This window comes from Pyrus communis, chromosome 16 (assembly GCF_041283825.1).
Source record: "Pyrus communis isolate YQ-2024b chromosome 16, ASM4128382v1, whole genome shotgun sequence".
NCBI classification, from domain to species: Eukaryota; Viridiplantae; Streptophyta; class Magnoliopsida; order Rosales; family Rosaceae; genus Pyrus; species Pyrus communis.
In genome coordinates, this window is record NC_142580.1 from 7,256,599 (window position 1) to 7,273,829 (window position 17,231).

The 17,231-nt window shown below is 38.7% G+C and overlaps 1 protein-coding gene and 1 pseudogene across 12 annotated transcripts; both read right to left on the reverse strand.

Moving 5' to 3' along the window:
- Positions 1-1,747: 1,747 nt before the first annotated feature.
- LOC137732359 (putative squamosa promoter-binding-like protein 19) lies at positions 1,748-4,632 on the reverse strand. 11 transcript variants are annotated; one of them, XM_088687099.1, is made up of 5 exons: positions 4,494-4,632; positions 4,252-4,311; positions 2,894-3,252; positions 2,645-2,781; positions 1,748-2,541 (listed from the first exon to the last, which is right to left on the reverse strand). In XM_088687099.1, the coding sequence occupies exons 3-5, from the start codon at positions 3,151-3,153 to the stop codon at positions 2,003-2,005; spliced, it is 936 nt and encodes a 311-aa protein (XP_088543225.1). In that variant the 5' UTR covers positions 3,154-3,252; positions 4,252-4,311; positions 4,494-4,632; the 3' UTR covers positions 1,748-2,002. The 11 variants fall into 11 exon arrangements, with proteins under 11 accessions (XP_088543225.1, XP_088543229.1, XP_088543230.1 ...); XM_088687103.1 differs by having other exon boundaries at positions 2,894-3,454; XM_088687104.1 differs by having other exon boundaries at positions 2,894-3,247; positions 4,494-4,631.
- Positions 4,633-6,232: 1,600 nt separating this feature from the next.
- Positions 6,233-16,769, reverse strand: LOC137730576 (putative DNA primase large subunit; annotated as a pseudogene). The gene is made up of 20 exons (XR_015957542.1): positions 16,573-16,769; positions 15,931-15,992; positions 15,746-15,849; positions 15,580-15,661; positions 15,441-15,510; positions 15,217-15,267; positions 14,901-14,920; positions 14,467-14,534; positions 14,302-14,397; positions 14,113-14,161; positions 13,975-14,020; positions 13,794-13,885; positions 13,596-13,655; positions 13,018-13,075; positions 12,715-12,790; position 12,384; positions 7,183-7,268; positions 6,771-6,864; positions 6,569-6,676; positions 6,233-6,423 (listed from the first exon to the last, which is right to left on the reverse strand). The product of XR_015957542.1 is annotated as a putative DNA primase large subunit (transcript).
- Between the last annotated feature and the right edge of the window lie 462 nt (positions 16,770-17,231).

Genomic DNA, 17,231 nt, shown 5'->3' on the forward strand with positions numbered 1-17,231 from the left:
AATTAAGGGAGTTTTAACGAAAGGCCCACGGTATTGTTCACTTGAACGAAAAACCACATTTTTACACTAAAAAGTCAATCATGGTACTATTCACTTTACCCTTTATTTTGTCCTTATCATTAAAACTCAAAGTTTTCAAACCCTTTTCATTAGTTTTCCTTAAAATTAACTATTCTTTTTACCAAAGCTACATTAATTTAACATATGAACAAACCCACTTACAGTTAAACCCAAAACTTAACCATGTCTCATCGGATCATGTGTGTGTTGAATTAGGGTTTGTGTGCGCCATGCCATGCACCACCAAGAGTATAATAATTGTGCTGAAAGCAATGTTGCGGTGAAGCATGTGCGCTGATGGGGCTTTTGCAGAGGGAGGGATTGCAGTTTAGGGTTTAAAGAATTGGAGGTATTCACTTATGAAAACGAAAGTAACTTAATTTGGTTTACTTTTTTGTCCACTTTAGGTCATCTTTCAACCACCACAATTGGACAGCAGCAGAAACCCAACACCGACACAAATATTCCCCTTTAAATATATCAATTATTTCTGGCAAATAAACACGTGGTTCTCTTCTTAATACTGGTATTAATCAATGTGTTAAACAGATTTTTAAACTTAAACTGGAAAATAAAGAAAAAACTCGTTTTCCATTCATCCATTGTCCGTGAAGTTTGACTCTTATTCTCCCTAAGTTGTTTTAGTTAAGTTGGTTTTGGTTCTCTAATTGAAAAGTGCGGTCTTATGTCCAAAACAATCATGCATAATCTTAACACAATTACAATTGTTTTTGATAAGGGGACTAATTAAGAAGATGAAAACACGGAGTTAATGAATTATGTTGATGAAGTAACAAATAAATTTTGTTGGAGTTAAAATTATCCTGGTTTGATTCACCACGTGATATAATATGGTTGGACAATGAGTTCATAAATTTTGGTAGAACATTAATAAACAAAACATGTACTTTAACATGAGTGAACTTCAGTACCACATATGATCATGGCAGGGTTTAATGAATTGTGTGCTGATGTAGGATAAGATAATGACTCAAATTAGTATCGGTCTCATCATTTTTGTTTTTTCAACGTTTAACTTAAGACTTCTTATAAGTGAAGATAAATAGTATTATATTGCAGTACTAGTGATCGATATTTTTACTCTAACTAATCTGAATTACAGGAAAAAAAATTCAAAATCGGTTGCATAATCATTTTTATCTATAACCTGTGAAAATTTTTCTTATCTCTCAATCGTTCTAGAGTTAAAGTTTGCGAACAATTTATCTTGTGTTTGTCTCCTCGTGTCATGTTGTTGACACTCTGATCGACCCAAACTTTCAAAAAGGGTGTGTTGGGACTAACTGACTGGGCTGTGAGCAAAACTAACTTAATTAACAGTTGAAGAGTATAATTCTGGGCTGCGTCGAGCCCATACGCTCCATTTTCCAAACTACCTCCTAACATGTGAAGTTTCACAAACCTGCAGATATTTGCATGCTCGCTAACCAATTATTTCATAACTACCGTATGTCGTGAAACGCCCTCGTGGATAATGTCCTCCTTTTTAACCCACTACACCTCGTGTTCAAACATTCATCCCTCCTCTTAGTGTAAATTAGAATAATGCCATCACTTGTCATAGAAATTTTTTTTTCATAACTAGTGCAACATTAGGCTAGTGTTTTTGCTCTCTTGCACCAAAGTTTGAATCCACCTCTACATTAGAGTGGTTGCGCAGATCGTCTTGTCATGAAAGCAAACAACTTCATAAACATTAATCAGAGTGGCAACTCATAATGGTTACATCATGGAAACTCCACTTATGCAAAATATAATTCTTCTCAGAAATGGGAAAAACACTCCCATTTAGCAGCATCATTATTTCCACCCTTCTGGGGACTGTTAAGTTCTTAACTGAAAAGACAAACGAGTAGGAGGGATAATTTTGCATATAAAACTTTTCCCACCAGAAGGGTAGAATGCACCAGCAGTTGAGGCATCAGGAATAATTTGAATTCTGAAACTTGCCCTGGCAGTGGAGATTGCCAATGCTGTTGCCATCACTAACCAAATTAGAAATTGCAGCCTCATCCTGCACTCCCACATTATTGTAGTGGATTCTTGGGATCATGGACTGAGCCGGGCATACTGAACTGGACTGCGCTGTGTGGCTCAGCCCAATCTCCTCTTGTGTTGCTCGTGTCCATGACAGAAGAGAGAGAGCACAATTAGATTCTCTGTCGCGGTATAATCCATTGGCAACCATTCTATGGCTGTTGCTAGAATTTCCCAGTGCAAAGTTGGCATTTGTAAATGGTTGGTAGACAGAAGCTTCTGAGTGCGCGTATTCAAAGCCTTGCACAAATGGGATTTGTTTTTCTCGGTAAGTATATGAGCTTCTTCTTGTCTCATTTAATTGTGAGTGGTTATCAAGCAGCACAGAATCATTCTCCGGTTTCAATGCGTAGCCCCACGGAGAGTTCATGACAGCATTTGCTGCACACATTTGTGGATTACCAAATGATAAGAATCTTGTGCCTGCATATGATAAGTTTGAACAGTAAAGAACACACATTGTGCTTTCAGTTAAGCCAATGAAAACATCAGCAGATATACATTTTATCAGGAAAAAATTCCAAACCTTGGTAATTGGAAAGAAATCTTCCCAAATTTGTGGACATGGATTCTGACTGACGCTTCCTCCTACGTTTGTTGTGTCCATCAAGACGTCTTCTGCAGCTTCTTTTTCCTTCATCGAATTCCACCAACGAATGGAACCTTCGACATGTCACAAAGAAATGTTACTTGTTTGTTTGTAAGACTAATCATATTTTCATCACAGCATGCATTTATAACATAGAAATTCCTAGAGCCATTGCATCCCACTTACCTGCTGCACTGCTGACAGAACCGCCGTTCCTGGCCCTTGATTGTAACTTTTGAGGTCTTTGAATGGAGCTCACATACTTTATGCCGTCGATGATAATCCCGGCATTTGCTAAGGTCCGAATTGCACCCATCAACCAAGCATGCAGCAATCTTGGTTTCGTTATTGGGTTGTCGCGGTCTTTTCAAAGATGTAGTACTCGAAGATGGCTTCCTCGTAGAGACCCCAGGATCCTTCAACTTGCCCCTTGATCCATCTTCCATATCGATAATCAACTGAGCTCAAAGTTTTGAACTTTATCAAGTAATATCCCTTATTTTTATGCAGAACTGGAAACTGGAGCACTGTTTAACACGCCTTTTCTTCACGGAAACAGTTTCCGAGACGTCCCCAATAACCAAATAATGAAGTAGGTTAGAAGAAAGAAAAACAGAAAAAGATTTGCACGAAATTATTTACTTATGTAATTCTCTTTTCTGAAATCTTATCTTCTTAAAACCAGATGAAACATATTCCCTCCAAGTAACATAAGAAGAACAATCAGCCTGCACATGCATTCCGTAACTTCTCATACCAGAAGAAATGCAAATAGGGATCAGAAGTGTGGTCAACATCATAAAGAATAAAGAGATATCGTTTACACCCAAAAAAAATTAATGTTTTCATAAGGAAGCATCGAAGGCTTTCCACTAATTGAGATTTGGCCGTACAAGGAATCAAATTGTATCTGAGGAACAGGGATACAAAAAAGTAACGACAGAGGCACACAGACCAATTAATCTTATCGGTCTTGTTCCTAAATTTGGAATGAAAAGAGGAGTAACGCTTCCTAGCACAGAACATAGAATATGTTCTAACATAGGGTTAAATCATATATCGAGGACATTAGTTGACAACAGTAAAAAGATGGGCGCCTAATTCCAATACAATAGTGTTCTATTGGTGCAAGTCAGTTGAACACCATAACTGATGAGTAGGTAGGTGGGTTATGTGGGGAGGGGGATTCCGACTCGCGTGCATGGGACAGACACGTTGCCCTAATTAACTGACGTAACATTACCCTAATTAACTGACGTAACATACATCTAAACAAATATAGGGACCATTAACAAACAATCTTGAATTATTCATCGATAATTTCTTCAAATTCTTTTCCTAAAAATTGGTCAACCTGCAAATTTTCGTCTTCCTGACTGAATTAAAAGTCATTCTAGTAGTTACAAGAACACAAGAGTTTTTACCGTTTCAGTCCACTTTTTGCGATCATTTCAAATGCAATAAACAGTAGAGAATTTTGAACTTGTCTCCCAAATATGGTGAGGAAAAGCAAAACAAAAAAGGATATAATAATTGATAGGTACCTCAGACTCTGGGTGGTTTAATTTGATAACCTCCAAGCTCTCCAATTACACAGAGAAAACCTGAAAAGATAAGGAAAACAAGAAATAGATAGAGAATAAGATGCCTCGTTTGGAATGAACAGCCATCACTTTTCTGCCAAACAATACAGACAGCTAGAGCAGTAGCTGCTAACTCTTCCTAGCTAGGGAGGGCAGAGCGCAAGAAGCTGAGTAAAGAGTGAGCTGCAAGTCTTCCCTCTTACCCTTTTGGATTTGCAGCCATTTTAGCGAAAAAGAGAGAGAGATGCACACCATAAATAAAGACTGAACATTGAAAGCAAAATAAAAGGGGAAAAACGAGTGGAGGGGAAAGGGACAGAGTGTAGTTGCTTTCAAACTTTAGGGGAAAGGCCAAATGGAATTTAAATAAAAAGAGTTGAGAGAGTTTCTTGTGTTCCATAATTCACGTTTTATGTTCATGGGACAATAACTTGTGGAGGACACTCGGACTACTTTACAAGTAAAGAAACTCATATGAGACTTCGTGTATTTTGATCTCATTTGACTTTATGCTACTTTCATTAATCATGAGAGCTGCTTTAATTAGATAGTCGTCTCCTATTACATAATTCAATCGCTACTTCTTCGATTCTTATCTGTTGAATTTTGACTACATGCTCTAGGATTTGAAGTCAACCCACATCCACAAACCAAAACTGGAAGCAGAAATAGAACTAGGAGCATGGGGGACATGTGCACAAAAGTTAAAACTCATATTGTGACGGATTAGCCATTGGATTAGGTTTGGAAGAGGAAGTTAATCAACTTCATGGAATCTATCATATTTATATTTTGCGTAAGTAGAAATTTTTTTATGCTTATTTGACATGTTGATACCTTTTGTCAATTGCAATGATATTAACCCATTATCAATAACTAGATAGGCCTTTGCTTGAGTACTAAAATTGTAATGATAGCTCAGGTGGAGCTAAAGGGGGGACCCACATTGTGAGAGGGATGGGCAATGGATACCGACTAGAAAGCCAACTCTGATCTGAGCTCTCCTCCATCCTTTTTCCTTAAAATATTAATCAGTTTTGCTTATCTTGGTAATTAATCACCTCTTAAAGAGGCTAATCTGCTTCAACTTGACAAATCTGGAAGCCTAACCCCCACCGCCACTTGGTCACAAAAAGAAGTATTCAAACTCTCCGCAAATTGAATTTTACGCCCCGAAGACCTTTCGGATTTGGAGGACCACGTGTCAACGACCCTTTTGGTAAAATTTAAATTAAAATAAATTAAAATCTCGGCACGCGCGAGCACCACCCGCCAAAAGAAATGGTCCCGGCTCTTTCGCAACGTTTTTCTTCTCTCGACGCTCGAGTGTCGGCCACATACTTTCCGAACACTATTTATGGCAACAGTATGTTATGTCACGAGCTTCGTCGTGATTAGTTCTTCAGCCCGACCAGAACAAATTCGAGCTCAGCTGCCAAAAAAAGAAAAGAAAAAGGCTGGGGAGAGATGAGATGGAGCAATGTGAGTGGTGGACCCCACGTTGCAGAACATCACTCGCTAATAATAGAAACCCTCCCTTTCCAAGATTCCTCTTTAATCGGTCCCCAGTGCAGCATTCTTTAATGCTTATCGTATGTTTTTAAATTTAAATTAGGAAGCCAAACTATTTGCCCTTCCTACTTTGGGACAGATCAAAAGCACTTTGGGAGGCTTTCTTTTGAGTTTGAAAAAAGATCTGGGTATAAAAAGAGACATGATAGCCACCAACCTTTCTTTCTCGTCCTACATAATTCTGTTTAATCTTTTGGGGTGTGGATCTTTTGGGGTGTGATGAATTAAAGAAGATCAATGAACAGAAATTAACAAGGAATGTGTGAGAAGTAATTTGGAATGTGTGGATAGCACACCCCAATCTTTTTCATTGCTCGTGTTTTGATTTATGTAATTCGGTGGCTAGAAATAAAAGACGGTATATGTGGGAGAAAACAAAATTATGTGGTTATCATTCTCCCTATAAAAATTGAAATAAAGGAGTCCAATTTGGCTGGATGCTGTACTATCTGCATTGTACATAGCCTATTTTTAGAGAGGTACCCGTGGAATGAGAATCCGCTAATATATCCGTCTCTTCGGCTGTGCTCAAAAAGCTCTCCCTTACGCTGCAGACTGGTTCTACAAAGAGAAAGGTTCGGATAGGCGTCTAGTACAACTTCAGCCTTTTTGGGAAGCCTAGTCAAACTCTCAAAGCACAACTAAAAACAAGTTTTGCTAAATTTTTGGTGTCTGATAGTAAACTGTAAATAAAAGCTTAATTTACCTTCGATTTTATGATAATTTGGCTGTCGTTAAAGTACTGATTTGGATGGTTAATCCCAGCATCACATGATGAACCATGAATAGCTTCGAACGTCAGGGTGCACGCCAGCTGATGCATACGTCACCAAGTATTCCACATTAACCTTGTGTCAGAACAAAACACAACTTGGAATAATTTTGATGCAGATTAGTAACAGTTTCACCTGATAATGCCTGTTTTTAGCTTTGTCCATTACATCTCCAACTGCTCGCCCGGTAACTCCCATTTTACCAAGAGCGGCTCTCAAGTTCTCTTCACTGTCGCAGATAAATATTGAGACATTCGATAAAGTTTTGCACAAATCTGTTAGAAAAAGTTAGACATGCCATGGGCAAGTACTATGTCCTAGGGCGACGAGATTCGATTTAAGTATGGCGAATAAAAGGATATGGTTGATCAGCCATGTATGTATGACTACTTTATCTGAAATCCATTGCATTACTAAAATAAGGCACTGATGTATTTAGTTTTCGTGCTATGGCAGTTCTAGCCAATATAATACAGCCAGTAACGTTGGAAAGGCCAAGTTAAACATCATCAGATGAATAATGAAATTTTTTTACTGTCGAAATTACCTGAAATATCGATATGGGCATCCATGATGATCTCCTACACCGGGTGTAGATGAGATGATTTTTTGACAGGAATAAGGCGTGTAATCCTGCAATGTCGAAAGGTGAACATATTTGATCGTCATCATACAACACAACTGTTAACTTTTGAAGTTTGTGTATTTTTATATATTGTTGTATCTAGGAACCGAAACATAATACAAATATATAGAGAAGTTTGAGTGAGTTGCAAACAACACTCAACACTTAAGACTCTAACCTAGAACAACCTTCAATCAAGCTGGAAGTCTCGGCATAGGAAGAATAATTAACCTCCTTGAATTAAGGAGTTGCCAATCCAGCTGCCAACAAGACAAGACAGCTGCCAACAAGACAAGACTCAGCTGCCAACAAGACAAGACTCTTATACAATTAGGTAAAGCACTTACTTTAGGTAAAGCACTTACTAGGGTTGACACAAACCCTGTTACACAGATAATATACAATATACCTAGAGGACTTTCAATACTCCCCCTCAAGCTGGATCCAGGAGGTTGATGGATCCAAGCTTGCCGAGAAGCCGCTGAAACTGAGGTGATGCTAAAGGTTTAGTGAATAGGTCTGCGAGTTGATCGTAGCTCTTGACAAAATGAGTTTTGATGACCTGTGATTGTACCTGTGCACGGACATAGTGACAATCAACTTCGATGTGCTTGGTTCTCTCGTGGAAGACAGGGTTGGACGCAATGTGCATTGCCGCTTGGTTGTCACAAAAAAGAGACATGGACTGAGTAGTAGAGACACCTAAGTCGCACAACAAACCTTTCAACCATATTAGTTCACAGGCAGTAGATGCCATGGCGCGATATTCAGCCTCAGTGCTGGATCGAGCAACTACAGCTTGTTTTTTACTTTTCCAGGTAACAAGATTGCCTCCCACAAATGTGCAATACCCCGTTGTAGACTTACGATCAATAGAGTTGCCAGCCCAATCAGCATCACAATAGCCTGTGATCTCAGTGCTCTCATTCTTTTTCATGATGATGCCACGACCTATTGAACCTTTGAGATACCGAAGTAGTCTCTTGACAAGATTAAAATGCTCCATGGTGGGAGAGTGCATAAATTGGCTAGCAATGCTTACTGAATAGGCTATGTCAGGCCTTGTAATAGTCAAGTAGATCAGCTTACCCACAAGACGCTGATAATAGCTGATGTTGGGCAGTGGTTGCCCTTCCAAGCTAAGTTTGTGTTTCGTGTCTAGGGGTGTATTGACAGGTTTAGCATCACTCATGTTTGCTTCCTTGAGAAGGTCCAGAACATATTTCCGTTGGCTGAGAAAGAAACCCTTGGGAGAGGTAGCCATTTCGATGCCAAGAAAATATCTAAGTATGCCAAGATCTTTGATGGCAAAACGTTGTTGTAGTGAATGCTTGAGCTTAGTTATTTCATCCATGTTGTCTCCTGTGATGATTAAATCATCGACATAGACAAGAACGACCAGTTTCCCAGCAGTGCCCGTGCGTACGAACAATGAAGAGTCTGCATTGCTTCTTTTAAAACCAACCGTTGTGAGGACTGAACTTAGCTTGGCATACCAAGCTCTTGGTGACTGTTTAAGACCATAAATTGATTTGTGTAATCTGCACACAAGATCAGGTTCATGACTTTGAGGATGGCCTGGGGGTAACCTCATGAAGACTTCTTCTTCAAGCTCACCATGTAAGAAGGCGTTCTTTACGTCCATTTGAAACATAGGCCATCCTTTGTTAACAGCAACTGAAAGGAGTACTCTTACCGAGTTCATCTTTGCAACAGGGGCGAATGTTTCTTTGTAGTCCACATCAAATGTTTGAGTAAAACCACGAGCCACTAATCTTGCCTTGTGTCTTTCTATGGATCCATCTGAGTTGAATTTAACCTTGTATATCCACCTGCAACCTACTGTCTTCTTTCCCTTAGGCAGTGTCTCAATGCTCCAGGTTTTGTGTTGATCAAGGGCATGCAGTTCATCTTGCATGGCTTGCTGCCAAACTGGTGATTGATTTGCTTCTTGGAATGACTGAGGCTCAACATGCTCAGATATAGTACTCAGGAAAGCAATGTGTTTAGGAGACATTTTGTGATAGGATACGTAGTGAGACAGTGGATGTCTTGGTTTGTAAGTGACAAAGTCTTGCAGTCTTGCTGGAGGATGTCTTTCACGAGTAGGATTGCGTCGAGGTGCAGTCGATTGCAACTCGTAGGATGATTCCTCAAGAGCAATACTGTGGATTGATTCAGAATTGTTGGTATCATTACTTGAGGCTTGGTTGTCATTTTCAGTAGGGATATTTGTGTGATGAACAGGCCCCATTGCATCAGGTACTTCAGTGGCAAGGATTTCAGTTCTTGGTAATGGAAACAAATCCAAGTAATTCTCCCCCTCACTTGAACTATCCAGAGCTTGGCTGTAATAAGGGTTAGTTTCATGAAATCTGACATCCTTGGAAACAATTAACCTCTTAAGTTGTGGATTGTAACATTTGTATCCCTTTTGTGTGGATGAGTAACCAAGGAAAATGCATTTGGTTGCTCTCGGGTCAAGTTTGTCTCGATGCAAGGACTGAACATGGACAAAACAAATGCATCCAAAGACTTTAAGGTGTGACAGGTCTATTTTCCTGTTTTTTACAATTTCCATTGGTGATTTGAACCCCAAAACCCTGCTAGGTAACCTGTTGATCAGGTAAGTGGCTGCCATAACACTTTGAGACCAAAAACGTTTAGGTACATTCATTTGAAACATCAATGACCTAGTTTTTTCAAGAAGATCTCGATTTTTTCTCTGGGCAATACCATTTTGTTGAGGTGTGCCAACACAACTAGTTTGATGCATGATGCCATTGTTGCTCAAATATTGAGTCATGACTTGGGACATGTATTCGGTGCCATTATCAGACCTTAGAGTTTTGATTTGAGAGGAAAAATGATTTTTAACAAGACTATGAAAGTCTTTAAACACTTCCATCACTTCACTCTTTGATTTTAACAAATATAACCAAGTTGCTCTTGAATAGTCATCAACAAAGGTTATGAAATATTTGTAACCATCAAAAGACTCACTAGTTGGTCCCCATACATCCGAGTGTACAAGTTCAAAAAAATGAAAAACTCTAGACAAAGATGAACGAAGGGGTAGCTTTGTTGCCTTTGACATGTGGCAAGTTTCACAATGAATTTGTTCTTTGTCTAAATCTAGAAACAAGGTGGACAAAACATGTTGAGATGGGTGTGCTAATCGCTGGTGCCACAAAAACTGGTCTTGAATGGAGACATGTACGGGTATAGACTTTGCTTGTAATCCACTGGGAGAGCTTTTCGAGATGTAATAGAGACCATCTAGGTAAAATCCCTCACCAATCTTCCTCTTGGTGACAAGGTCCTGAAAAATGACATTTTCTGGTGAAAAAATGGCTAAGCAGTTTAAGGAATTTGTGATTTTTCCTACTGAGAGAAGTTGGAATGGAAATGAAGGCACGTATAAGGCCATGGACTCTATTTGATCAGATATTAAGTGAATTTTTCCCTTGCCTACAATCCTAGCACCTTCACCATTAGCTACAGACACATGTGATGGTTTATGAAGTTTCTCGAATTTATGCAATTTTGACACTTGATTAGTCATGTGATCTGTGGCACCGGAATCTACAACCCAAAAATCATGCAACTCATTCATTTTAAGAGCAGTTTTGAAAGCATTCATGATACCTTTCATGCCTTGTTGAGGTAAGCGATCAGCATCAGCCAGGAAACCAGCAAACTTGCCAAGCAATGCTGAGGTACTTCCATCTTCATGTTCAGCAGCACGATCTTCCCTACCCTTCTTTTGATGGAGATAGGCTGCGAACTCATTTATAAGAGTAGCAGGATTTGCAGTGAACTGTTTGTATGGATCAGAACTGTTGAAAGATGAAGATGAGGTGTTGGCACGAGGATGTGCTCGACTTGTCTTCTGCGTGGTTTTGTCCTTCATGAAATCTGGCTTAAGTTCTGGATGGAGAATCCAGCACTTATCTATCACATGCCCGATGTTGTTACAGTGTAGGCACTTTAGATGGGGGTTTTTTCCTTTGTATCTTTTTTCATTTGTCAGATACGCCCTAGCTTCAGTCACAATGGTTTTTGTACCATTGTTCATGACTTTTCTTCTTACTTCCTCACGTTGGATGGTTGCACAAATGCTAGTGAAGGATGGTAGCTCAAGATTCATGAGGATATGGCTTCTCAAATCCTCATAGTCTGAGCTCAGACTAGACAGCAATTGAAATATCTTATCTTCTTCAGTTCTTTTAAGAAGCACCGTGGGATCAGTGGTGTGAGGTCTATAGACATCCAGCTCATTCCACATGCTTCTTAGAGAGCCAAGATGTTGAACAAAGGTTTTACCTTCTTGTTGAACGCTGGAGATATCCTTCTTGAGTTGAAAAATGCGGGCAGAATTATTTTGATTACCATACATCTCCTTCACTGTTGTCCAGAGAGTGAGTGACGACTCGGAATAGCTGAAGATCTCAGCAATCTTCCTTTCCATGGAATTAAGCAGCCATGACATGACCAGCTGATCTTTGCAAAGCCACCCTCCATATTCAGGAGAAGTGACTCCATGAGCAGGAAGGCTGCCATCGATGAAACCCAGTTTGGATCTTCCACCTAGTGCGAGACTAACCGCTCTTGCCCACGGTAAATAGTTGAACTCATTCAGTAACCTTGAACTGAGTTGTTGATTTGGATTGATATCCATTTCAGAGATGTGAGTGGAAGGAGAAGCAATGGTGCTCTCTTCCTCCGAATGCTCATCAGCCATAGTTTTGCGGAAGAGAAATCACAGCGTAAGATATTCAAAGACAGGCTTCAGAGGGATGCCTGCTCTGATACCATGTTAACTTTTGAAGTTTGTGTATTTTTATATATTGTTGTATCTAGGAACCGAAACATAATACAAATATATAGAGAAGTTTGAGTGAGTTGCAAACAACACTCAACACTTAAGACTCTAACCTAGAACAACCTTCAATCAAGCTGGAAGTCTCGGCATAGGAAGAATAATTAACCTCCTTGAATTAAGGAGTTGCCAATCCAGCTGCCAACAAGACAAGACAGCTGCCAACAAGACAAGACTCAGCTGCCAACAAGACAAGACTCTTATACAATTAGGTAAAGCACTTACTAGGGTTGACACAAACCCTATTACACAGATAATATACAATATACCTAGAGGACTTTCAATAACAACATGATATATATCAAATATTTCTTCACAAGTACTTCCAGGTTTCTAATGGTATTTCTAACAAAAATTTTATACATCTAAGAATAACATCCAACAGCGAAATGCTTCAGCAACAAGCAATAAACTATGTAGAAGTTTCAATTTTTCTTGAATATTTCCCATGATTTCAGTTTTGATCCCGTGATATGAGTCTAGACATAACATCACTCAAAATTCTTACTATTTGAGTAGAATCAAGACTATATCATCTTTATACTCTTGAATCTTAAGTTTGATGTCTTAACGTTCTTTTCCCCTCTCTTCCATAATTGTGGCGTATGCCATACGAATACTCTTTGTCAAACCTTTCAGCACCAACCTATGGCAAAGATCAAACGCAAAGCTTGGAATTAAACTCCAAGAAAGTCACAAGGACCAGGCACGGAACAGGAAAACATCTTAATAATACAATGCACTATGATTTTCGAACAAATTTACAACAAATTTTTCCACCATACATGGATAAATAATGTTGAAAGAAAATCTTGTGCATGGTGTGATTATTAAGAATGAGTAGATGAAATACTTAAGAAACTCCATACTCATTTTTTGCGAGAACTCAGCTTTCCAAAACGCAAGGGCATCATCCAGCTTCAACCCAACACCCTACACAGAGGTTAATCAGAAAACTTAGCCAATGGGGAAAGAAGAGCCCGAGAAAGATAGATTCATGATTCTTTTGATAACTTTTACAGTTTGTCATAGCAAGGTTGTGCGTATAAACGTCAGCTGACAATTTTCATGTGCCAAAATACGCTACAAAAAACTATAAATTACATAATATATAGGCCATTCTGCATTCTCCAAAATCATCATTCACAATTCTACGACTGTTTCAGCACAACAAGGCTGTATGACTTCAAATAATTTTGAAAACTCTAGCTAACTTGCATATAGACATATAAAAGCACCAACTAAACCCAGTAAGTGGTAAACGTCACTGACTAGTATCTAGTGTTTATGTACCAAATACACATGCAACAGCAGGTTTATATATATCAAATAACATGTTACCAAGGAGTTTCCCATTACATACATCTAGACTCCGACCGCCTAATTGAAATGCTAATATACCCACATAAGACAGGACAGAAACCAGAGAGTGATGCGGGTTGTAGGATAAAACCTTGAGAAAGAGACCTAGCTGCATTCTCCCTCCATGCTTTAAATGATGATCCTCCCTCAACTGCAAGCAAGTAGCATGAGTACAACAAGAGCAGAGGCGGATATAAAATCTTCACAAGCAAAAAGAAGCAAAGAAGAGACATTAGCAAAAAAGTGTGAATTACGCTTCATAAAAACATCAAAACCCCAATGTTTATACCTTTTCAAATAGGTGGCGCATGCACAGAGGAAATGAGCTCTTGGCTGCATCATCAATGTCTTTCAAGGAAATCTGACCAAACTCTTTTGGTTACAGAGGCAGTTAACAGACTAATTAACTTCAAATTACATGATCGATACCTACGGGTAATAGATGAGCTACAACAATTAAAGAACTACCTCAGAATAGTCAGGACCCAGGTAACTTGAGGATAGGGCTTCAACAATCTAAACAGATATTGAAGGAAAAGAAATGTCAAGAACCTAACTTGGAAATAAATGCCTGTTTCAAAATACAAGGTTCGGGATCCGATTCTCACAGGAGTCAACCGATCCTTCTCTTGTTCTGCTATAGTTGTTGTCCATTTTCTGCATGCAGAAGTGCAACTTCAGATATTTTGAAATCCAAAACCTTATGCTTAGATTTTCTTTGAAAATAGATAACAAAGCAATTATAGTAACACCAGGTATAACCAATGAGCTTTGAATTACAAATAGCCAACAATAACCTGTTTGTCAAAATAAGTGCCTTTGATAGAAGACTGCGGAATTGTGTGGCAACAAGGGAAACCACCTATTGTTTCGGGGGTGGAGAGAGAGAGAGAGAGAGAGAGAGAGAAGCAAACAAACAAAAATGATATCAATGACAATCGTCACTTTATAGGTATATCGTCTATGCATGCCCCTTACTGATGAATACTCTACGACTGGCTACCAGTTCTGGAACTTCTTCAAACGGTACCTTAATGGAGGTTTAGGATAATAAGAAATTAAACATAAAGAAAACAAAATGATAAAACATAAGTTATATAACATATGACATAAATTTACGACTGGTTAGAATTTTAAAATTCATTCAATAATTTCTTTTTCTTAACAATTGACTTCATCAATGAAGCAACACAGGCTATAAATAGAAACAACTCAATATGTATTTTTGGTAACATTGAGCCAACAGGAACCTCAGACATGGTTTTTCTCCATACCAAATACACAGAAGTTGGGAGACTCGTTCCCGTACTCCAATAACTAAATCAACTAGCATGATCAAATAATAAATTAAAGAATATACAGTTGAAAAGGAAGAATGAAGCAACGATAAACACACCTTAAAGAAGATGTCACTAGCTGCAAAAGATAAAGTAAAGGAGAAAACTTAGAATATGGATAACAGCAAAGTAATCACTTTTTCTAAACGTGTTTGAAGGAACAATGTACGTGTTCTTCTAAAAACGTAAATAAACATGCCAAATGCAAGACCAAGACCTAACAACATGCCATAGACACCCCATTATTGCGCACACCCAGATATTAGAACATTTAAACAATGCATCTGAGTTTAACTAAGAAAATCCACAACTATAAAATAATGCACAATTTATTGACTCGGGCATTACAAAGTGATATAAAATATGCACCCCTACCAGTTGGTGGAGATTGAGCACCGAGCGAACGTGAAACCAGGACCAATTTATCTAATACTCTGAAAGGAAAGACAAACTTATACGGTGATTGCAGTATATACCAAGGATTTAAAGGGTTTAGAAAGTATGAAACTGACATAAAAATGCCGAAATGGTCTTAGTTTCAAATGCACATTTTCTATATTGAGCACATCATATCGTAAAGACTTTAGAAAGTACGAGGCACATAATTACCTCAAGTTCTGAACCACTGACTGCCTTGTATGGAAGATCAAATTCTTCCATGAGTGCCCGCTGAATACCAAAAGCAGAATATTGATCATAAACTGACTAACAGAATGAGCCAAGTAAAATGTAGATTACCTGCGGTTCAGGTTGTTCATTCATAAATCGGTAACGAAATAAGGTAGTCTCCATGGAAAGAAACCATTTTCTCAGGTCCTCCCTAAATGCAGATTAAAAAGTAACAACGTAAAATAAGATATAATGAGGAAACCTTTTAAGAGAATAAAATGTTAGAAGTTCTTACGTTCTGCAATAAACTAGTCGCAGAACAAAGTGCGATATTATGTCCTTGTTGACGACCTCAGATGCCTGAGGATGCCTCATATTTGTCTTCCATAGTTCTATTGCCTGTAAAATGCCTAAATGTTAATTGTATAAGGGTGCAACAAGGGAAATGAAAAGAATTTCAACCTGGAACTATGGTTTTACCAACTTCTGCATTTCGTCAGGTTTCTTTCCGCGTGATAATCCATCAGAAATCCCTTTAAGCACTGCATACAGCAGTAATTACCATCAATCACTGCAACTGTCGAGATACATGCGGGGAAAACGCTAAACTCATATTCCGTTGAAGAACTTACTTAACCTTCTCCATTAAAATGCCACGAATCAAATTTCACAAATTTTGTTTGATTCCGAAATCCAGAAGAAAAAGGGAAACCAGACCAACCGAAATAAGCCATGGAGCTATACTAAAATCGACTCGGAAAGCAATTCTATTTTCCCAGCTCCCAAACAGTCACACTCTAGCATAAAATTAATCAATTTTTTTCAGCATTTTCTACCTTAATAAGAAACTTACAAACTAATCCAAAAAATACAAGACCGTATACCGCTATGAATCTCAATCATTCTCATCCCCAAGTTTACTGGCTCTTCCTTTTCGGTTAATTTCACGCCCTAAACGGTGAACGGTTTAACTTAGCACCAGAAAAAAGTGTTTCCCTTTTCCAGAATTTTCTCAGCAACCAAACAAAAACCAAAATTAAAAGATAATTCCGGAAGTTTCGACAGAAAAAATCAGCAGAGAAAGAGAAATTACAAAGTTTCTGGAGAAGGTGACAAAATTACCTCGGAGGCGATCGAGGGCGAAGAGCTCGAACTCTTCGAGACGAACTTCGAGGGCGGGAGCGGAGCGGTAGAGAGGGAGGGTCGGGACGACGTCCTTGATGAAAGATTTCCTCTGAGATCGAACGACTTGCATTTTTGCTCCTCTCTCTGGTGGGCCACTACTGCGGTGTGAGTTCTTTATATTTTATGCTTGCGCGCCAAAGAAGCCGAGCAATGAAAAATGGCGCGAAACAGCTCTCTTTACATTACAGGCTCAAAAAGGTCGTGCTGAAGCTGGATTTAGGGTTTCATGGTAATTTCTGATTTTGTGTTCACTTCACAATTCGTAATTATTAAAAACCGTATTGCAATTAACATTTTCGCTTCTTCAAATAACACATCTTTTTTACATAAAAAACACAACCTTTAATGTTTTCAGCTAAGAATTAACGACGAAAAAAACATGAGAGTCCAAATGCAAAGATTGCTCGCATTTCTCGTGGAGTAATTGCCGATAATAAATTCTTAGTTGTCACCGCATGCTTACGCCACTCAATTAATCATCACATCAAAGTCACATAACGTGACTAGATTGTTATTAGAGGAGTACATACACAAAGTCACCCTTAGGAATTTCTGTGACAACGTACTAAAACCTCTTCTGTGACAACGGGCATCAT